The sequence below is a fragment of the Peromyscus californicus genome, unplaced genomic scaffold, assembly GCF_007827085.1.
Source record: "Peromyscus californicus insignis strain IS unplaced genomic scaffold, ASM782708v3 Scaffold_3__1_contigs__length_106647218, whole genome shotgun sequence".
NCBI lineage: Eukaryota > Metazoa > Chordata > Mammalia > Rodentia > Cricetidae > Peromyscus > Peromyscus californicus.
In genome coordinates this window covers 21,281,715-21,304,891 of record NW_026294551.1, presented here as the reverse complement: position 1 = coordinate 21,304,891, position 23,177 = coordinate 21,281,715, and the positions used below count along the sequence as shown (strand labels likewise).

Sequence of the window (23,177 nt, the reverse complement as noted above, 5' to 3'; positions counted from 1 at the left end):
AGCTAATGTGACTGCACTTGGAAACTCGTGTATCCTCAAAAGGCGTAACCACTCGGCTCACTTCTGTAGACTGACGCACACAAACACCACCACCACTACCTGAATCTGGGATTATAATATCCTCTTCTTGATCACTGTCTTCTTCTGGGCAAGCTCCCATTTCCTCATCTGAAATCAACTCCTTGTCACTTAGGAAAAGCTGCTCGTTCTCAGACTGGTGACTCATCTGTTTGGAGGGAGAGTTAAACAAGGGGTCCTGGGAGCTTGCGTTTGCAGCAGAATCTCGTACGGCACTGTGCTGTGAGGAGAACATGCTGCCAGAGCATTTTGGGTCCTCACCAAGGGGATGTTCCTGAGAATCCTCTACCAAGATCACCTCGTTACTGTCATCCCTGATGGTGCACTTCCACGGCGCCTGGGTCCCTGCTGCCTTCTCGGACAGACGCTGTGTCCCAACATTGCTCTGTCTGGTAAGGTCAGGTGTATTGCTTACTCTGCCAAGCAAGTGCTGGAAGCTGGGAAGATCTTCATCCTCACATTCACTCTCTTCTGAGTACTCTAATTTCCTAGACCCTCTACGGAGACTCCGAATCAGCGATGCATGGGTTAAAGGGCTAGGGCTCCTACTCAGCTCTCTTCTCTGGACACTTCCATTAAAAACAGCAGACTTCTCCAGGATATCACCTTCACCGAAGCTAGTGTTTTCCTGTATTTCAACATCATCCAACAGGTCATCAGGTGTCTCAGAACAAACCTGAAAAACATTACCACTCACCATAGGTTGTTCGAGCTTATCTGAGAACAGACACGGAGAGAAGTCTGCACCAACAGTCTTACCTTCCTGCTTTTTTATTTCAAGATTTTTATACTCACTCACAGGAAAACTTCGCTTACAGATTCCAGATTGCATAAGACCTAACGGAAGCACAGTGTTTAACTTAGTCCCTCCGCTTCTGCCTAGTTGTCCTTGGAAGTTTTCGCCACTGGAACATACTTCATTAATACTGCCCGAGCTGGCTTCTTGACAAGCACTTTTCCTGTGGATTTGGCCAATTGTGTGTATGTTACTTTGAACAACCGTCTCATTTCCCATGGCCTTTTCAGTTGACAATGTATGTTTCTCAAATTGTCCCTCTGACAGAGTTTTACTATGGTCAGTCTTCATAGAGGACATGACGGGAGAAACTGATTGTTGAAGACGTGAGTTTTGTGGAATTCTGGGGTCACCCGCAGTGCTGAGATTGTTCTCATTGCTTCTGTACTGAGATGACAGACAAAGCCTGGACACTCCAGCACGCACTGGATCGGTGCCAGGCTTACCTTCCTGATGAAGGAGAGGTACGCTCACTGTGGCAGTCACTGCCTGTCCACAACTGATTTCAGACTCTTCATGTCCCCGATTTTCTTCTTTTTGTTCACCTTCAGAAGTCACTTTTGCACTCACTTCCCTTAAGGACACGGAGGAAGCACAGGTTGTTACACACTCCTTTTGGGGATCTCTTGGTTTGGAAAATAAAGTAAATGACTGACGCTTTGGAACTTGAAATGTATTCTGTAAATACTGAGTATCAAGTTCACTCTCTTCCATTTCTGTCTCCTGAATGTGGCTAAGTCCGTGTCCCAGTGGATGCCTGAAGCACTCGGTGCTACTTCCAGCATCTTTAGAACTGTGGACCAGTTCCTTGGGGTTTTCACTTGCTACAAACTGAGTCATACACTGACTTGCTCCTGTTTTTGCATATCTGGCAGTGTTAGCTTCCAGCAATGACACACTGTTCTGCATGTCATCGTCAGTGTCAGGGACCAATGACACACTGGTGCTCTCCTCAGATCTCTCGGTGGGCAAACCTTGCTCTCCATCCAGCACCAGATCCTTCAGGTCTTTGGAACTGTCAGACCTTTGGCTTAGTTCAAGTTTCTCTACTTCTTTTCTCTGAGGGCTAGGACTGACAGGCCCTTGAGGTTCATTAGAACGTGGACAGTTATTTAATAAACCAGGTATGTTAGTTAATTTCTCTTCTGGGAAAGCATCACTGGCCCTTCTCTTCTTTATTTGTTCATTTGGCTCATTATTCTTCTTGGCATCTGCTGCAGGTTCCGTGTCCACTGTGAGTTGAGGCTTTCTAATATGCCTGACTGGCGTTTGGTCGGGATTGTTTTTCTTTGTTTCTTCACTGCTACTACAACTATCAATTTGAAATTCGGTACAAGCAGGTGGGCTGGGATTCTCACTGACTGGTTCAAGTGCAAGAACACATTTGGTGGAAGATTTCCTCCTCAGCCTATTTTTCTTCGGAGCTTTTGAATTGCGGATGTTTAATTCTCGCTCCAAATCACTTACACTGTTGCTTATAGCTTTGGCTTTAGTTGTGAAAACAGACTCTTTTCCCAGTGATCTTACTGGATTAGCATTTCTCTCCTGCTGAAGATTACTGCCTTTTGTCTCATTCTCATGACCATTTCTGGTAATACCCACCACTTGGCCATTCGGCTCCATTTGGTCTGTTCCCTGATTTGTATTTTCAGGAGTCTTTGGAATAACTGTTAAATCTTCTTTCTTGATAAAATCCTCAGGCTGAAGGCATGTAGTTCTCCTTTTACGTTTTAATTTATTTGTGAAGGGGTTCGCTTGTGTTATCTGTGGTTCTGTAGTATATGTGCCTAGAATTTCAGTTACATGGTTCAAGTGAGGGAGGCTTCCCTTTCTCTGATATGTCTTCCCAAATATTTTATCTTTGATATCATTCTCTACCGGTTTGGAGAAGTCTCTTTCACTCTTACACATTAAAGCATTATGGGGATCAGAGGCCACCAAGTCTATTTCCTTTAAAGAACCGGAACATCCATCTACTCCATTTGAAACTTCGAACACAGCAGCTGCTTCAGCATTTGCCTCCTGCCTCCTGTCAGCAGTGCCGTCAGGAGTTAACGTTCCACCGGTCTTGGAGAACCAGTCGTTAACTTTTTGAATGCTGCTATTTAGTGTTATCCAAGGAATATCTTGGGTAGCTCTAGGATTCTCAGGGCACAGACTTTCCTGATTATTCCATTTCTTCCTCCTAGAGAGGGACTCAGCATCCAGATCTACCTTTTTCTCAGTGCTGGGAATCTGCCTATCATTACATGTTTCTTTACTCTCAGCCCATCTGTTCTGTTGGCTCCTTGCTAAGCCAGACTGTTTGCCTTTATTACAGAATTCAGCCTTTTCTACATTCATTCTGTCTTCAGCGAGTAATAAACTGCTGTTCTCCTGCTGTAATGAGCTGGCATGAATATCCGTGCCACATGGCTCCACATGTAAGTCTGAAACAGAAATACCCTGACATTGTTCTGGATGCCTTTCAGTTGCATGATTCTCAATGGGGTTCAAATCTTTATTACTGCATTGATGCTGTTCAATATCTGTTACGTCCTCAGAAAACTCACAAGTATCTGAAATATACAAAATAACAAGGTACTTAAAAATGGAATTATCATGAGAAAATACATTCTTAATACAACTTGGGAGTAGAAATCAATCCACTAATCATACTTTTCAAAATTTTACATTAAAGAAAGTTTTAAGTGTATAAATGTTTTGCTGGCATGTACGTATATGCACCACAGGCATGCCTGGTGCTCACAGAAGACAGAAGAAGATTTCAGATCCCTTTTGGTGCTGGGAACCAAACCCAGGTCTTCCTTAAGAGCAACAAATTCTCTTAACTGCTGAGCCATCTCTCCAGCCCCAATCCACTGGCTTTTTGTTTGTTTGTTTGTTTTCTGAAATAGGGTTTCTCTGTGTAGCTGTCCAGAAACTCACTATGTAGACCAGGCTGGCCTTGAACTCACAGAGATCCTCCTGCCTCTGCCTCCCGAGTGCTGGGATCAAAGGTGTGTACTGCCATCACCCAGGTTCCACTGGCTTTAGAGGAGCTAACATCATAAACTACAAGTATACTAAAGATCTAGCTCATATTCTTTCGTGTAACCCCATTATGTAGAGTCTAATATTTTCCTAAACAGGATAATTCGATCACATCATCTATTCCCCTAGTCTCTTAAGATTGAACAAAAAGCAGATTATTTGATCAACAGACCTTAACTTTTCTGTTCTGTTTGCAGACTCATATGCTCCACTTTTAAAAACTAGCTGACAGCTAGGTGTGGTATTCCATCACTGAGAAGGTTAAGGCAAAAAAAATGCTGATAGTTCAAGGCCAGCCTGAGCCATAATACACTTGTTTCTAAATCAGTCAAAACAAAAAGAAGCAAAAATCAGGTAGCAAGAATGAAATATATCAACCAAGAGGAAAGGACAGCAAGGGCTGGTGGTATATGACTATAACCTCAGCACTTGGGTGGCTTCAACAAAAGGATGGTTAGACTACTCTGGGTTACATAGTAGAACTGTCTTTAAAAGCAAAAGTAAAGTGGCAGCATGCAGCTACACTCACTATTACTATAATCACAGCAGTCTAGTGCCACTCACTATCTCACAATGGCAACTGAGAAAAAAATGGTACTTCAATTCTTTAGCGATGTTGTGAATTATAAATGTGAATTATAAATTATAAATAAATTTGGAACCTGGTCTTCAGATTAATTTAATTACAGAACTCATCTACCCATTCTCTTTAGTGTCATTAAGTTGGGAAGGTTTGACATTACCCTTTTCTGCAGAATCCAAACTGGCTTCATCTCCGGCTTCCTGAGGGGTCATTTGTAACAATTCCTGGTCTCTCACACTAAAGGAGGGAAAGACAGAACCCCTAATGAGAAATTCTACTTGAATGCTCACAAACCTGTCAAATGAGCAAGATCAAATATTTTAGCTCCTCTAGATAGGGTCCTAACAGCTGAGCAGACTGGCTCACCTTTTGAAATCTGCTCTCCTTTTAAGTGCCTTCCAGTAAAAATGGAATGGTCAAAGACTGAGAATAGTCACAAAGATCAGACGAGTGTACAACACTGCTTTCTGGATATGCAATAAGAACACACTTGCACGCTCAGGAACCATTGGGGAACAGGGGGTAGAAAGATTCTAAGAGCCAGAGGTTGGAAAGAGCAGAGCAAAACAGTGTCTTCTGGGCATGGCAGGACCACTGCACTCAGGAACTGACACAACTGTGGCTGTTTGCACACCATCTGCACAAACATCTGTACAAAGCCTGTCAACATTGTAGCATAGAAAGAAGAGGGGTTCACAAGCCCACGCCTCTAACCAAGGAGCTATGGACAGTCCATAGATTCTGAGGGAGAGAGAGCTAGTTTCCTTCAGGAGTGTAGGGTCCCTTGTAAGATGAGATTGAGCACACCCTCCAGTGGATGTTCCAACACCCTAGAGTAATAAAGAAATGGTTCAGTGGTTTTTTGTTGTTGTTGTTGTTTTGTGTTTCCAGACAGGGTTTCTCTGTGTAGCCCTGGCTGTCCTGGAACTCACTTTGTAGACCAGGTTGGCCTTGAACTCAGAGATCTGCCAGTCTCTGCCTCCTGAGTGCTGCTGGGACTAAAGGAACGTCCTGCTAAGAAATGGTTCAGTGTTAAGAGCACTGGTTGAGCTTCCAGAGTACCCAGGTTCGATCCCTAGCACCCACAGAATGGCTCATAGACTTCTGTAATCCCAGTTCCAGGGAAATGGACTCACTCTTCCAGCCTCTTCAGGCACTAGGCACAAATGTGGCACACAAACATAAGTTCAGGTAATATACCCACACACATAATTTTTTTTTTTTTTTTTTGAGACAAGGTCTCTCTCTAGACCAGGCTGGCTTTAAACTCACAGAGATCCACCTGCCTCTGCCTCACAAGAGTTCTGGATTAGCTGGATGGTGGTGGCACATGCCTTTAATTCCAGCACTTGGGAGGCAGAGGCAGGCAGATCTCTGTGAGTTTGAGGCCAGTCTAGTCTACAGTGCAAGTTCCAGGACAGGCTCTAGAGCTACACAAAGAAGAAACCCTGTCTCGAAAAACAAAAACAAAAACAAAAAACAAACAAACAAAAAAAGAGTTCTGGGATTAAAGGCATATGCCACCAAGCCCAGTTCAGCATTAAAAAACAAAAAAACCAAAAAACCTCTAGCACTGAACCATACTTCTAGCTTCAACCCCCTCCAATTTTAAGGTTAGGTAGAAGTAATTTATAAACAAAAATTTACTGATAATAACCAGTGATCATAGATCTTAAGAAAGGAAACTGGATGATTATAAATAAAATTAAGCTCTTTGGGCCAGCTGTGGTGGTATATGCCTTTAATCACTCAGGAGGCGGCAGATAGATCTCTGTGAGTTCAGGACAGCCAGGGCTACGTAGATCTTGCCCCCAAATAAACAAACAAACAAAATAGATGCTTTAGTAATTTCATCAGCCATAATTACTACCACATATGAGAAACTCAAAGAATAACCATCAGATGGTAACAAGTATGTGCTGACTTCTACTGTTATCTAAAACTCCTTTGGCATTAGAAAAATGTACAACAAACAAAAAATGTTCCCCAGGAAATAAAATAGACAGATGAAACTAAATGATCCTTAAGGTTTCTTCTAATACCATGACCTAAATCTAAGACCCTCAATATTAACTGGATATGAAAAGGCTCTTTGTGACTTACCTGCAATCATCTGGCCTCTTAATTGTCTCTTCAGAAGAATCAGACTCTTAAAAAACAAAACCCAAAAATCACTCAAGGTTTTTAATTAAAAGGGTTAAAAAAATGCTCCTTGCAAAGGAGTGGTTCATTCAGAAATACTTACAATGTATATTTTATATAAATAATTAACATGTTACATTACATAAACATGATCCGTTATGTGGCAATGCAGAGAAGTGGCACAACGCATGGGCTCCAAAGCCACCTCCCTATGTCCAAATGCCTTTTTTTTTTTTTGAGACAGGGTTTCTTTGAACTCACAGATCTGCCTGTCTCTGCCTGTGCTGGGATTAAAGGTGTGTACTACCACTGCCAGCCCTACCTCCAAATTCTTAACCTCTCTGACTTAATTTTCTCATCTGTAAAATTAGTAACCACCTCAGGACTGGCATCTTAGATGAGGTATACAAAAAAATACAACAGCACCTAAAATACAGTTAAGTGCTCCTAAATATTAACTGACATGATTTGCACTACTTTTATTAACACATAGTATAGATGTTAGAGGACAACTTTATCAGAGTTGGTTCTCTCCTTCCACTATGTAGAGTCTAGGGACTGAATTTAGGTTATCAAGCTTGGTGGCAAGAGCCTTTACCAACTGAGCCATCTCATCACCACCCAGGAATATTTTTACAAAAAAACAACACCATTGTTGATAGATTTATTATGACTAGAAGACATAAAAGTTAATTTCAAAGAAATCCAATAAATATTATGGAGATCCATGGTAGTGCAGGGAACTCAAAATAAAGCCATTCTTCCCAATTTGATTACTGATTTATTTCTGAGATAGGATTCTCTAGTATCCCAGTCTGTCTTCAAACTCAGGATCCTTCTGGTTCAGCCTCTCAAATGCTAGGAGGACAGATCTGGCCCCCTCACAAAGTGTAGAGAAATAGTAAAGAGACCTCTTGGAACTCCAAGCTCACTTCTTTTGTCTTTTTGGCCAGCTGAGGATTGAGTCCAGGGCTTGTACAGTTTGTCTTGGATCCCTCTAAATGCTATGGCAACTAACCATGTTCTTCTTTATTATAACTTTACATTTTTCCAAAATTCAATTATGTTCGTAACCAACATCTTCCCTTTTGTTTTACAAAGTAAGATTCTTCAAGGTGTGAAGTGTAACTTACATAATTGATAATTCATGATAGAGCCCATAAAATTATTTTACTTTCATTTACCAAAACTCCACACAACATATATAAATCACAACCAAGATTTTTGATAGAACTATAAGCCAAACAATCTAGCAATTATTATTTTGAACTTAATAAAATGCAAGACCCTTACCTAATTCAATGTACACAGATTTATTTCGAGGCAGTGTCTGCTGAGTTTTCTTCATTGATCTCACAATTCCAAGGTTAGACAGCTGGACACTGAGACTGTCCTTCTGTTGAACAGTAAAGAATGCTTTAAGTTTTACATTTTGAAAATTTTTTTTGCTTTATTTTTCTAACTAATTATAATCATGAGTATTTCCTAATTATTAATATAGAGAAATTTGAAGCTGATAGTCTGTATTTCCAATCATATCTGATAAGACTGGCAACATAAAATATATTTTCAAAAGGGATAAATGATAAAAGGAAGAGTCTGAGGGAGAGGCTATGAAGGAGGAACAGAGGTAGCAAGGTTGGGAGTCAAGGGAAAGAACCATGAAAACACACTTTGTTTGAAAATGTCATAGTGGCCGGGCGGGTGGTGGCACATGCCTTTAATCCAAGCACTCGGGAGGCAGAGGCAGGTGGATCTCTGTGAGTTCGAGGCCAGCCTGGTCTATAGAGCGAGATCCAGGAAAGGCGCAAAGCTACACAGAGAAACCCTGTCTCGAAAAACCAAAAAAAAGGGAAAGAAAATGTCATAGTGTTCTCAAACACATTATATACTGATTTAAAAAATAAAACAGGTTACTAGAGAGATGGCTCATTGGTTAAGAACACAGGCTGCTCTTGCAGAGGACCCAAAGCACCTGCATTCATATGTATAAACTTCACACAGCCACACACATTAATTAAAGATGGAAAATAAATCTAGCTGGGCAGTGATGGCACTCACCTTTAATCCCAGCACTCTGGAAGTAGAGGTAGGCGGATCTCTGTGAGTTCGAGACCAGCCAGGGCTACGACCAGAGACAGAGAAACCCTGTCCCAAAAACACCAATAAATAAATAAATAAATAAATAAACAAATCTAGACTATTTAAATAAAAACATTTTTAAAACCCCAGCATTCCTAGGAACACTTAGTAAGGTGTATTCTGTGATCTCTGCCATCCAGCACATATGGATGTACAGAAGACGTCATTACATTTTCTTTGGTAATTACAGTGGTCAAGTGGAAGTAATTTTCAAATGCTTCCAAAAGATCAGTGATACTGTATCTGTTTCATCCAAGCACCAGAGCTGATGAAGTTATAAAACGGGAGGGTCTATACGGTGTCTCTTGATCCCAACAGGTACCCCGAACTTCTCAGTCTGTAACTCTTCCTTATTAGAACACTTGTCCAGCCACTTGTTTACCATCATCCTCTCTTTCCTAAGTTTTCAAATAAATCCACTCATTCACAATGCTAACACTTAATAAACAGATGCCAGAAAAAACGGAAAACAGCTTTACCAAGGTAGCATTTCCAGATTCAGTCTGTCGAAGTCTTTTGGCACGGTCTCGGTAGCCTACACTCTGGATGATAGAAGCCTCCTCATTCAAAGGTTCAGAAGAATTTTTCATTTTTGAAAAACTGTAACTGTTTGCGACTTTAAAACATAAAGAACATGTTTTAGTTAGAGGAAAAGATATTAATCTTCATTAAATACCCAGACTGCTCCCTGCTGTATGAGGATAACGCAAACAACAACCACCAAACCAGCCTGGTGGAGGTGGCAGCGCACGCCCTTGATCCCAGCACGGGAGCGGCAGACACAGGAGGCTCTCTGAGTTCCAGGACAGTCAAGACTACACAGAGAAACCCTGTCTTGAAAAACCAAACAAAAAAGAGTAATTCATTACGGATACATTTAATTGTGTTGTTTTTTGTTTGTTTGTTTGTTTGAGGCAGGTTCTGTCTAGGCCTCATTTTGTCTGGAATTTGATCTCAGAGATCCACCTGCCTCTGCCTTCTGAGTGCTAAGATTTAAGGTGTATGTCAGCATGTCTGTCTACCTTTAATTTCTAATGTATTTTTCAGTTTATGTGTATGTGTGTATGCATGCATGAATTCATGAAGCTTGTGGGTGTAGGTGCCTGAAGAAGTCAGAGAGCACTGGGTCCCCTAGAGTTGTAAGCCACCTGCTGTCATTGATGAAATCTGAACCTAGGTCCTCTGTAAGAAGAGTTAAGCATCCTTAACTGTTGAGCCATATCTGCTGCTTTGATTACCTAAAAAAAAATTTTAAAGTCCAGTTTAGAAATTTAGAGACTATCCAAGTTATTTTTATTCCCCACACACACCTAAAAATTAATAAATTTGCCCATTAACAAGTTTATCGTTATTTCTCTTAATTTAAGGAGTAACAATGCACCACTACGTGGTACTTAGTTTGTACCACTAAGAAAGGAAACGTTAAGCAATGGCATATAATTGATAAAACGCTCCAATTTCAGAGACATTAAGATATACATTTTAACCGGGCGGTGGTGGCACATGCCTTTGATCCCAGCTCTCCGGAGGCAGAGGCAGGTGGATCTCTGTGAGTTTGAGGCCAGCCTGGGCTACAGAGTGAGATCCAGGAAAGGCGCAAAGCTACACAGAGAAACCCTGTCTCAAAAAACCAAAACCAAAACCAAAACAAACAAACAAACAAAAAAGAAATAAAATACATTTTAGGAACGAAGACTAAGACGTGAGACCGATAGGAGTGGTTTAAGACACAGGCTGGCAGATGGCTCAGCAGGTACAAATGCTTGTGTAAAGCCTTATGACCCGAGTTTGACCCCAACCCATGTGTTAACCTGTAAGTCCTACTTGCCCAAGGACAAATAACTTCCTGGAATGCTGGGGGCTGTTGTTCATGTAAGATAGCAAGCCACGGGTTTTCACTTCAGTAAACAAGGTTGTTTGCCCCAAATGCACAGGATGTGCTTGATCACATGTAGGTAGGAGGCATGTAGGCAGGAAGTGTGCCAGGATGTGTGCTTGCCCATTGGACGAAGGCAGGATAGATAGCCTTGTGGGTTCTGCCTTTATAAACACCCAACTAACCTAATTCAGCGCCACTGTCTGGGAATCTCGTATATGGACCTGGCCCAGGCCAGTGTCCACAGTCCTGGACAGTATTAAATAAAGCTTGCTTTAATTAGCCAGTTGTGGATTTGGTCTTTCTCCTCCTCACAATTGTCAGGTTTAACACCATGTAAAGGTAGGAGAAAAATTAACCCTAAAGTTGTCCTCTGATCTCCAAATGTGTGCCCTAGGGAATGCATGTCTGCATTCAAACATACTACTACAAATAATAAAAACTTTAAAAATTAAGGCCATTGAGTAAAGGCAGTTAGCACCAACCCTGAAGATCTGAGCTCAATCCCCGCGACCCACATAGGGGAAGGATACAAGTAACTCCCAAAAGCTTTCTTGATTTGCACATACATACTGTGGCATGCCTGAACCACACCCCTCCATACACACAAACAAATGTAACTTAAAAAAATTTAGGGCTACAGAGAAGGCTCAGTAGTTATATGAGCACTGGCTGCTATTCCAGAGGATCCAGGTTTGATCCCCAGCATCCACATGGTGGCTCAAACCCATCATAACAAATTCCAGGGGATGGGGGTCCAGCTCCTCCTGGAGTCTGCCGGCAGCACACACACACATGGTCCACTGACACACATCGCCATCAAAAGCAGTGAGGGCAGGACCTCAAGCAGGGCAGGAATCCAGAGCTGATGCAGAGGCCACAGGGAGTGCTGCTAACTGGCTTGCTCATCATGGCTGGCTCAGCTTGCTTTCTTGTAGAACCCAGGATCACCAGCTCAGGGGTGACTCACTCACAGTGTGCTGGACCCTCCTACATCAGTTACCAATTAAGGAAATGTCCTATAGGCTTGCTTACAGCCCAATTTTATGGAAATATTTTCTCAATTGAGGTTCCCTTCTCTTAGATGACTCTAGCTTATGTCAAGTTGACATAAAAGTAGCCAGCACATACATGCAGGCAAAACTCCCATATACATGAAATAAAATTTAATTTTAAAATATATAGAGATTAAAGAGGCTGGGGAAAGAGCTCAGTAGCACTTGCTGCACTGATGAGGACTTGAGCTTGATTCTCAGCACTCACATAAAAAGCTGGACCCGATTAAGCTTTCAGGCTTTTAGCAGCAGTTCAGATGAGGACACAAAGGCTTCCAGTTGGAGGAAACAAGATCAGCTGAGGAACTGGCGAGGTGAGGTTAGCTGTGGCTTGTTCTGTTTCTCTGATTTTTCGGCGTTCACCCCAATACCTAGCTCCGGGTTTGTTTTTATTAATAAGACCTTTTAAGACTCATTCTACACAAAAACCCACTACAGGCATATACACATAACTAAAAAAGATGAAAATAAATCACATACACACACACACCCCTGAACACACAGACAATTAAAATATACATCTTAAGACTGGGTGTGGTGTGGTGGCCTATGCCTTTAATCCCAGCACTCAGGGGAAGGAACAGTCTCCGTGGGACACAACCAGAACAGACGGAGCACTCTGCCCGAGGCCGACCCGGGGCCCAGCTGCTGATCCTGCGAAGCCCAACAACTTGGAGGTGTTGGTGAGATTGCCCTACTGATCAACCTGCTCAGCTGAGATCCATTTGGGAGAGGTTTCAGAAGCAGGCAGCCTGTAGTCTGAGGAAACACAATCAGCTGGGGAGTTGGCGAGCGAGCAAAACGAGACCCAAGAACGCTAGAGAAGGAGCCGTCCAGGCACCGAACCAGATCACCAGCCTCATAAGCCCACCCTACACCGACTGGGAACAGGTAAGGCCCCATCTCTGGACCAGCAGACTAGGTCGCTAGCCCCTAGGCCCAGCCATTGAAGCCCCAGGGACCAGGCAGCTACATTTCCCTGCTCCCTCGCCAAAAAAAAAAAAAAAAAAAAAAAAAAAAAAAACCCAAAAAAACAAAAAACAAAAAAACCGAGCTCCTGCAAACCCGACAACCACTGGAGTCATAAGTCCACCCTACACCAACTGGGAACAGCCATTGGAGCCCCAGGGACTAGACAGTGGCCTCTTTCCCTGCTCCCTCACCAAGAAAACCATCCCATGGGACACCAACAACCACTGAAGCTCCCTGAGACAGAACCCACTAACACTGGTTGGACTAAGCTGCTCCCGGAAAAACAAAGCCCAACAGCACTGATTTAACCAAGAACTCCTAGTGGACCAAGACTATCAATTAGAACAAGAGAGGCACCTTCAGACACAGACATGGCCTGCATTGAGCAGAGGAAGAGATGAGTAGACGCCAGTGCAAAAATACAGGCAACAACATAAAGACCTATATGACACCATCAGAATCTAGTGATTCTATACCTGCAAGACCTGAGCATACCAATGCAGAAGAAATCAATCCTAAAAATGACTTTAAGAAAATGAGAGAGGCCCTTAAAGAGGAAATAAAAACTCCCTTAAAGAGGAAATAAAAGGGCGGTGGTGGCGCACGCCTTTAATCCCAGCACTCGGGAGGCAGAGCCAGGTGGATCTCTGTGAGTTCGAGGCCAGCCTGGGCTACCAAGTGAGTTCCAGGAAAAGGCGCAAAGCTACACAGAGAAACCCTGTCTCGAAAAACTAAAAAAAAAAAAAAGAATTTTGGCCGGGCGGTGGTGGCGCACGCCTTTAATCCCAGCACTCGGGAGGCAGAGCCAGGCGGATCTCTGTGAGTTTGAGGCCAGCCTGGTCTACAGTGCGAGATCCAGGAAAGGCGCAAAGCTACACAGAGAAACCCTGTCTCGAAAAACCAAAAAAAAAAAAAAAAAAAAAAAAAAGAGGAAATAAAAAATTCCCTTAAAGAAACGGAAGAAAAAACAAACAAAAAATAGGAAGAAATCAAAAAAAGCCAAGAAAAAGTAATTAAACAGATGAAGGAAACAGTTCAAGATTTGAAAATTGAAACCGAGACAATAAAGAAGACACAAACTGAGGGAATGCTGGAAATAGAAAATCTGACTAAACGAACAGGAACTACAGACTCAAACATAACCAACCAAACGCAAGAGATGGAACAGGGAATCTCTGATGTCGAAAACACAATAGAGAAAATAGATTCATCAGTCAAAGAAAACACTAAAGCCAAAAAAGTCGTAACATAAAACGTCCAAGAAATTTGGGACACCATGAAAAGACCAAACCTAAGAATAATAGAAGATAGAAGAAGGAGAAGAATACCAACTCAAAGGCATAGAAAATTTATTCAACAAAATCATAGAAGAAAACTATCCTAACCTAAAGAAAGAAATACCTATGAAGATACAAGAAGCTTACAGAATACCAAATAGGCTGGATCCAAAAAAAAAAAAAAAAAAAAAAATCCTCGCCACATAATAACCAAAACACTAAATATACAGAACAAAGAAAAAATATTAAGAGCTGCAAAGGAAAAAGGCCAAGTAACATATTAAGGCAGACCCATCAAAATAACACCAGACTTCTCAATAGAGACTATGAAAGCTAGAAGGTCCTGGACAAACGTTATGCAGACACTAAGAACAACGGATGCCGGGCTGGAGAGATGGCTCAGCGGTTAAGAACATTGGCTGCTCTTCCAGAGGCCCTGAGTTCAATTCTCAGCAACCACATAGTGGCTCACAACCATCTGTAATGAAATCTGGTGCCCTCTTCTAGCCTGCAGGTGTATATGCACACAGAACCCTATACATAATAAATAAATAAATAAATCTTTAAAAAAAAAAAAAAAGAACGGATGCCAACCCAGACTATTATACCCAGCAAAACTCTCAATCACCATAGATGGAGTAAACAAAATATTCCACGATAAAACCAGATTTAAACAATACCTATCCACAAATCCGGCCCTACAGAAAGCAATAGAAGGAAAAATCCAACCTAAGGAAATTAAACACACCCATGAAAACTCAGGCAATAGATAATCCCGTACGAACAAATACCAAAGAATGGAAACACAACACTACCACCAAAAAAATAACAGGAATTAACAATCACTGGTCATTAATATCCATCAATATCAATGGTCTCAACTCACCTATAAAAAGACACAGGCTAACAGAATGGATAAGAAAACAGGATCCATCCTTCTGCTGCATACAAGAAACTCACCTCAACTTCAAAGACAGACATTACCTCAGAGTAAAAGGCTGGGAAAAGGCTTTCCAATCAAATGGACTTAAGAAGCAAGCTGGTGTAGCTCTCTAATATCTAATAAAATAGACTTCAAACTAAAATCAACTGAAAGAGATCGGGAAGGACATTACATATTTATTACAGGGAAAATCCACCAAGATGAAGTCTCAATACTGAACATTTATGCCCCAAATACAAAGGCACCCACATTTGTAAAAGAAACATTACGAAAGCTTAAATCACACACTAGTAGTGGGAGATTTCAACAACCACTCTCAAAGGACAGCTCTACCAGACTGAAACTTAACAGAGAAATAAAGGACCTAACAGATGTTATGGCTCAAATGGACTTAATAGATATCTACAGAACATTCTACCCTAACACAAAAGAATATACCTTCTTCTCAGCACCCCGTGGAACTTCTCAAAAATTGACCACATGCTTGGTCACAAAGCAAATCTCAACAGATACAAAAACATTGAAATTACCTCCTGTATCGTATCGGACCACCATGCTTTAAAGTTAGAGTTCAACAACAACAAAAACTATAGAAAGCCTACAATCTCATGGAAACTGAATAATGCCCACCTGAAGCACCAATGGGTCAAGGAAGAAATAAAGAAATTAAAGATTTCCTAGGATTCAATGAAAATGAAAGTACAACATACCCAAACTTATGGGACACTATTAAAGCAGTGCTAAGAGGAAAATTCATAGCACTAATGCTCACATAAAGAAGTTGGAGAAATCTCATACCAATGACTTAACATCACAGCTGAAATCTCTAGAACAAAAAGCTGGACCCAGGGAAGGCACACAAGGGATCCCTGGGGTTCCCTGGCCAGTCAGCCCAGCCTAATTGGCAAGCACCATGTACCAGTGAGAAACCTTGTCTCAAAAACTGATGGGGATGGCTCCTGAGGAACAATGCTTGAAGATGACCTCTGGGCTCCACACAAATACAGACACACCTGCCCCAACCCATGCTCCCTGCAATAAATAAAACATAATTCCAGGCACAGATTTAACTTTTAATCAGACTGAAGTCTTATTAGCTATTCACATAAAACAGCTTGAAAAACTTCTCAAGTTTTCCAGCCAGCCCCTTGAGAATTGCCTCTGGGGCCATGCGGCACTTACACTGCATTCCTGTGTCAAGCTCAAAAGCATCAGTCATTTTCAGCAGCTCTTCAACAAGTTGACCAAACCTTGTACTTCCTTGCAGGCTCCTGAAATTAATTTTTTTGAGAAGCACATACATGAATATTAATTTTAAGCACACTAACATAAAGACATATAAACACAGATTTCCTACTGTAAACATAGCAGAAAGCACAAACTCAAAGAACTATTCATTTGATCTCCAGCACAGTAAAAACAAATGCAGACCTACCAGCAGCATCACATTATAATCACTGAATCACTGGGGGGAAAAAAACCTCATGGGTACACTTACTTTGCTTTGACGTGTGTGTGTGTGTGTGTGTGTGTGTGTGTGTGTGTGTGTGTGTGTGTATGTGTGTGTGTGTGTGTGTGTGTTCATTCTCTTTTTGTCTATACTGATTTTAAAAATATCTTGGTGACTCATAGTCCACCAAAGCCTAAAATTGCCTAACATAAGTATCCTGAGCTAGGCATGGTTGTGCATGCCTGTGATCCCAGCACTTGAGAGGCAGAGACAGAGGGGTCAGCTCAAGGCCAATCTGGACTACTTGACAGTTTCAAACAAAACAAAAAACCGGGCAGAGTAGCTCACTAACTGAGGCAGGAGGATCTGTAATTTGAGGCTAGCCATAGTAATTTCAAGGCCAAAGAGAGACGACCTTGTCTTAACCTGCCCCTGCCACAAAATTCTACCCCAAATACAGAGTAGATATATCAACAGCAGAAAGAATCACTATTCTTAACATCCCAATCCAACCCAACCCAACCCCTCACTGCTAGCTCTGCTTCTCAGATTTCCATCAAAAAGACACCAAAATCCAAAGAGATTTAGGCTTAGGTAGAACATAACTAGTTCCTCCTTTAAATATCTGACTGCCTACTATGTACTAAACACTGGAGAAACAACAGTATTAGTAAAAGAGATAAAGGCATTGCCCTAATAGAACTAACTGTGGTAGGAGAGATGTATGATATACATAGCGCAGCTCCATCTGAGATAGACTGTTGAGTTCTTCTGTTTTTTCAGAATAGTAGGAAAAGACAATATGTCATCTATGGCCACACCAGCCAAGTGCTCCTGATCTCATTTAGTGTTGGAAGTTAAGCAGGATGGGGGCCAGTTAGCATGTGGGAGGGAAAACAAGGAACTAAGTTAAGTTGCTAATACTTGTTAATAGCAGATGTCCCATAAAATGTCCAAGGAAATTTTAGAAATAATCTGTCTGCTAAACACTTTTTTTTTTGAAACAGGGTCTCATACAGTCCAGGCTGGCCTCCCACACACTATGTACTCAAGGATAACCTTCACAAGCTGATCCTCTACCTCCTGAGGGCTGCTGTTACAGGCACACGAAACCACAACTGCTTTTATTTTATTATTTTGTGTGTAAGACTGTCTTGCCTGCCTACATGTGTGTGCAACATGTACATGCCTGGTGCCCACAGGTCAGAAGATTCTCCTGGGACCTGAGTTATAGACAGCTGTAAGCTACAAATGCCTTTAACCTCTGAGCCAACTTTCTAGCCCTTATTCTTAAATTAAAAAAAAAAAAATCAATTGATTAATTTACTAGCTAACTAATTGATTAATTAGAGAAAGAATATATATATACCACAGTTCATGTTTGGAGGCCAGAGGACAAGTTGCAAAGTCAGTTCTCGCCTTCCATCACATTGGTCTTGGGAACCAAATTCAGGTCATCAGGCCTGATATCGCCTTTACCTGCTCAGCTGTCTCACTTGCAAGATGCCTGGTTTATGCGGTAGTGTCATCTGAACTCGGAGGCCTTGTGCCGACCAGGCAAGCACTCTACCAACTGAGCCACACCTCCAGCCCCCAAACACATTTTTGTCTATTTTTCTGTTGATGAATGGTTTTACAAGAACATTACCTACATATGAATTTCTACTTTTTCCCATGCCATTGTTCCTTCCAATCTCCCATGATTACACAAATTATATACCTTTTGGTTATCTCATTCTTACACAAAGGACATTGTGAAGGCCCTTTCTTCTGGTTAAGAAGTTTCAGCATACAAAATCTATAAATTAGAAAGAAAGGAAAAAAAATTTATTTTCTTTTGCAGAAAGAACAACCCCAAAGCAACAGCCATGAAGATAATTTCATAATTACCCTTAAGAGTCATATAAAGGGTAATGATAGGTAAATTACAATGATTTTTCAGTAATTATTTTTAGATGCTGCATAAGCAGAAAAATCAAACCACATAAGAAATGACCTATGAAAACTGAACTTACCTGCATATGACTTACTGTTATGATCAAATAAAACATTAAAAAATTAATGCAGCACATTTAATGATATATTCATAATTATTTCATGCTGCATAATCAGATATAAATGCTTAAGTAGTTAGTATGAAATGGTTGTATCAGTTTAAAAGCTCACCACCTAGGGTCTGGGATACACACACACACACACACATACACACACACATATATCTCAGTAATGGAGTGCTTGCCCAGGATGCACAAGCCCCAGGTTTGCTCCCTGGGATTAAATAAACAAAATCTCAGGTGATTCACTACAAAATAACAGTAATTAAGATAATATGGTTCTGAAGCTAGGTATGGTGGCACACCTTTAATCCTAGTACCCAAGAGGCAGAGGTATGTGAATCTATGAGTCCAGTGCCAGCCTGGTCTACAGAGTGAGTTTTAGGATAGCCAGGGCTACACAGAGAAAACCTGTCTCAAAAAACCAAACCAAAACCCCAAACCAACAAAACAAAACAACAACAACAAAAAAGAGAATGTGGTTCTGGCAGGACAGACACATACGTCAGTAGACTAGATTGAGAGTCTGGAAACACACCCACATCCACACAGAGCATCTATTTACTCTAACACCTACACCAAGACTATTACGTAGAAACAGAATAGTTCAACTTTTTTAAGGGCACCAAAACAACTGGATACCCATATATAAAATGAAGCTAGACACCTTGGTGGGTACGTGTGTGTGCGCGCGCGCGCACGCGAGAAGGCCAGAGGTAGTTGTTGGGTCTCTTACTAAAATCGTTCTCTACTCTATTTTTTTGTTGATTTGGCTATACTGGCTGGCCAGCAATCCCCAGGTTATCTTCCTGTCTCACCTGCCCAGCACTGGGATTACAGGTGCAATACAGTCATGCTTAGCTTTTGGATCCTTAGGATATAAAGACCTCAGTTTTACATGTCACTTTGCCAAATGAGCCATTTCCCAAGTTCAAAAGTGACACTTTTTTACTTTTTTGGTTTTCCAAGACAGGGTTTCTCTGTTTAGTCCTTGAGGTCCTGGAACTCACTCTGTAGACCAGGCTGGCCTTGAACTCAGATCCACCTGCCTGTCTCCCTGAGTGCTGGGATTAAAGGCGTGTGCCACCACCTCCTGGCAAAAGTTTCTCACACATCACAGCAGAAATGAACCCAAACGGATCGTGGACTAGCAGTAGAGATGCAGTGGTCATAATTAAAGGAAGTGACTCATGCATACAACTAATAATCATTACACATCTGGTACAACTAACTCCAGATGTAAGAGATTCAGTGCAAAAGCAAAATAAAATCCTTGCTGTTTTAAAGGACATGATATTATGAAGAGAAGTTGAATAGAAGTAAAAAGCAGATATTGATATTAAAAAGAATCAACAAAGACTAAAGGAGATGAGAAGTCATTGGTAATAGTGAGCCCGAAGACAAATGTAGCACATGGCCAAGGCTTTTTTTTTTTAATTTATTTATTATTATGTATACAGTGTTCTGTCTGCATGTATATCTGCAGGCCAGAAGAGGGTGCCAGATCTCATTACAGATGGTTGTGAGTCACCATGTGGTTGCTGGGAATTGAACTCAGGACCTCTGGAAGAGCAGTCAGTGCTCTAAACCACTGAGCCACCTCTCCAGCCCCAGCCAAGTCTTTTAACATAGATTTCCTTCATTTTAAATTCTTTATTTTAAATGCTTTATTCAGTAGATTCAGGAGAGGGCTGAGACTAGCAAGCTTTTATAGGACGCTGTTGTTGCTAACCCATAAGCTTCACTTTGAGAATTACGTTGTAAGAATTGTACTATCCAATACAACTGGAGCAGCCATTGAGCACTTGCAATGTGGTCAGCCTAAACTAAACTTGGACCAACATGGCTTTTGGGGATTGTGTAAATCAGACCTTTTGTCACTGTGACAAATACCTAAGAGAAACAGCTCAAAAGGAGCAAATGTTTTAGCTCACAATTTCAGTTCCCGGCTGGCTCCAGTGTTTTGAGCCAGAAGCAAGGCGGCAATATCAAGGCAACAGGAATGTATGGAACAGCAGGCAGACAATACAGGGAGAGGGAAAGAACCACGAACAAGATATAACGAATAAAGACATGCCCCAGTAGATAGACTATTTCTTCAAATTAGTTCTATCTGAGATTGTTCCCATCATGTCCCAATAACACCAATAAGGGGGCTGGAAAGATGGCTCAGTATAAGAGCTTGTACTGCTCTTAAGGAGGACCTGAGTTCAGTTCCCAGCACTCACATCTGCCTGTACCTTATTTTTTGTTTTTCCACAACAGGGTTTCTCTGTGTAGTTTTGGTACCTATCCTGGATCTCCCTCTGTAGCCCAGGCTGGTCTCGAACTCACAGAGATCTGCCTGCCTCTGCCTCCCGAGTGCTGGGACTAAAGGTGTGTGCCACCGCCAACGGGCCTGTCTGGAACTTCTATTCCAGGGGATTCAACACCCTTTTCTGGCCTCCATGGATCTGTACTCATGCACACATACTCCACATGATACTAGAGTGTACACATAATTTAAAAAAAAAAAAATTTTTAAATAAAAGAAAGGGACAGCTGGGTGGTGGTGGCCCATGCCTTTAGTCCCAGCATTCGGAGACAGATACTGGTCTAAAAAGTGAGTTCCAGGGCAGCCAGGCCTACATAGTGAAACCCTGTCTCAAAAAAAACAAAACAAGCCGGGCGGTGGTGGCACACGCCTTTAATCCCAGCACTCGGGAGGCAGAGGCAGGCGGATCTCTATAAGTTCGAGGCCAGCCTGGTCTACAGAGCGAGATCCAGGAAAGGCGCAAAGCTACACAGAGAAACCCTGTCTCGAAAAACCTAAAAAAAAAAAAACACCAAAAACCAAAAACCAAAAACCCCAAGGGGGGGAGGGGGAACCTTACACAATATATAGTCTAAGAAGCACAGATATAGAAACCAATAACAGTGAATTCTTATTTCCATTATTACTTTCTTTTTTTCCCCCCAAAGACAAGGTTTCTCTGTGTAGACCAGGATCCACATGTCTGAGTGCTGGGTCCATTATTTTCTTTAAATGTACACTTCTCGAAGCAGAATCACATAGCTATGTTGCCTTGGACCATGGCCAGGGAGAAGTGGCTGAAGAACCATCAGGACACTTTTGGAAAAGTACGTTGTAAACCAGTGAGGTGACATGAAGAGTAAAAGGCAGAGGAAATAAACCTAGGGATGCTACTAGAGAGAGGATGGCAAGAATAAGAGTTCAGAAAGGGGGCTGGAGAGAGGGCTCAGAAGTTAAGAGCACTAGCTGCTCTCCCAGGATCTGGGTTCAAGTCTCAGGACCCACATGGCAGCTCACAACCAGCTCTAATTCCAGTTCCAGGGATCCAACACCTTCTTCTGGCCTTCATGGGTACCAGACACACACATGGTGCATGGTCATACAGGCAGGCAAAACACTCACACAAATAAAATAAATTCTTTCTCTTTCCCTTCCTCCTCCTCTGTCTTTCCTTTCTGAGACAGGGTCTTACTCTCTAATCCAGGCTGGCTTGGAACTCACTATGTAGCCCAGGTGTGATGGCTATTCTTGGTTATCAACTTCACTACATCTGGAATTAACTAAAACCCAAATAGCTAGGTACATATATGAGGGATTATTTTCTTCTCAATTAAATTATTTGAAGCGGGAAGATCCACCTTTAATCTGGGCACACCTCCCGCTGGCAGCCTATATAAAGGACAGAGAAGGAAGCTTGCTTCTCTTTTTGCTTGTCTGCTTGCTCTCGATAAAGTCTATTACTTCACTGGCATTAGAGCCTACTTCTTCAGGATTCTGGTGTATACCGAAGACCAGCTCATACATCCAGCCTTGTGGACTGGAAAACTACTGGATTCTTGGACCTTCCATTGGTAAACAACCATTGTTGGACTAGTTGGACCACAGCCTGTAAGCCATTGTAATAAATCCCTTTACAACACACACACACACACACACACACACACACACACACACACACACACACACACACACACGGCAGTGGGGGGAGGCGGGAGATCCCCTATCATCCCAAATGCACTCTCTCTGCTTCCTGTTCATGTGTCAGGATGTGAGCTCTCAGCTGCTGTTCCAGCACCACGCCTTCCTACGGACTGCCACGCTCCTTGCCATGACAAAGTGGTGGACTCCTATCCCTCTGGAACTGTAAGCTCCAGTTAAATGCTTCCTTCTATAATTTGCCTTGGTTACAGTGTTTCCTCACAGCAATAGTAACTAAGGCAAGGTGTAAGCCATCATGTTTGGCTTAAATATTTTCATTTCAAAGGCAATATACAGCTAGATGTGCTGACCCACATCTGTACTCTCAGTATCTAGGAGGCAGAAGTAGGAGGACCACAGTGAGTTCAAAGCCAGTCTGGTCTACATAGTGAGTTCACGGTTACAGGGATACCTAGTGGAGAGTCTCAAAAAACAAGAGAAAATAAAACAACAACAACAAAAGGAAAGAGAGAACAAAACACTCCTAGTTCCCTTTACAGTCTCCTTTAGGAAGAGACCCTGACACAAACAAAGACAAAGGATCAGAAGGCACGGAACAACACAAAGAAAGTAGCAGCACTGAGCCAGGAGCCCAGGAATGTGGACTGTTCTGGAAACTGCTCAGATGAAAGCATCTCTGCCAACAGCTGCAATTTAGCCCCTTAGTTCTCAATTGGAATTCCTGACTGGTAAACTGTAACACCATCAGGAACTGTTCAAACAAATAACAAAAAGGACAAAATTCTTAATAGTCATCCCTCAGAATGGGTCCCAGGGATACCAAA

The 23,177-nt window shown here is 41.9% G+C and overlaps 1 protein-coding gene across 2 annotated transcripts in view; it reads right to left on the bottom strand.

The window, feature by feature from the left end:
* The window catches only part of Brca1 (BRCA1 DNA repair associated), a 76,006-nt gene that overhangs the window by 38,564 nt on the left and 14,265 nt on the right, over positions 1-23,177 (bottom strand). For both annotated transcript variants that reach the window (XM_052756257.1, XM_052756258.1), the window contains exons 5-11: positions 18,068-18,145; positions 16,080-16,168; positions 9,254-9,390; positions 7,926-8,028; positions 6,594-6,639; positions 4,651-4,727; positions 100-3,432 (exon numbers count right to left, since the gene is read on the bottom strand). In XM_052756257.1, the coding sequence (XP_052612217.1) occupies positions 100-3,432; positions 4,651-4,727; positions 6,594-6,639; positions 7,926-8,028; positions 9,254-9,390; positions 16,080-16,168; positions 18,068-18,145 (3,863 nt within the window). The remainder of the gene's footprint in view (positions 1-99; positions 3,433-4,650; positions 4,728-6,593; positions 6,640-7,925; positions 8,029-9,253; positions 9,391-16,079; positions 16,169-18,067; positions 18,146-23,177) is intronic.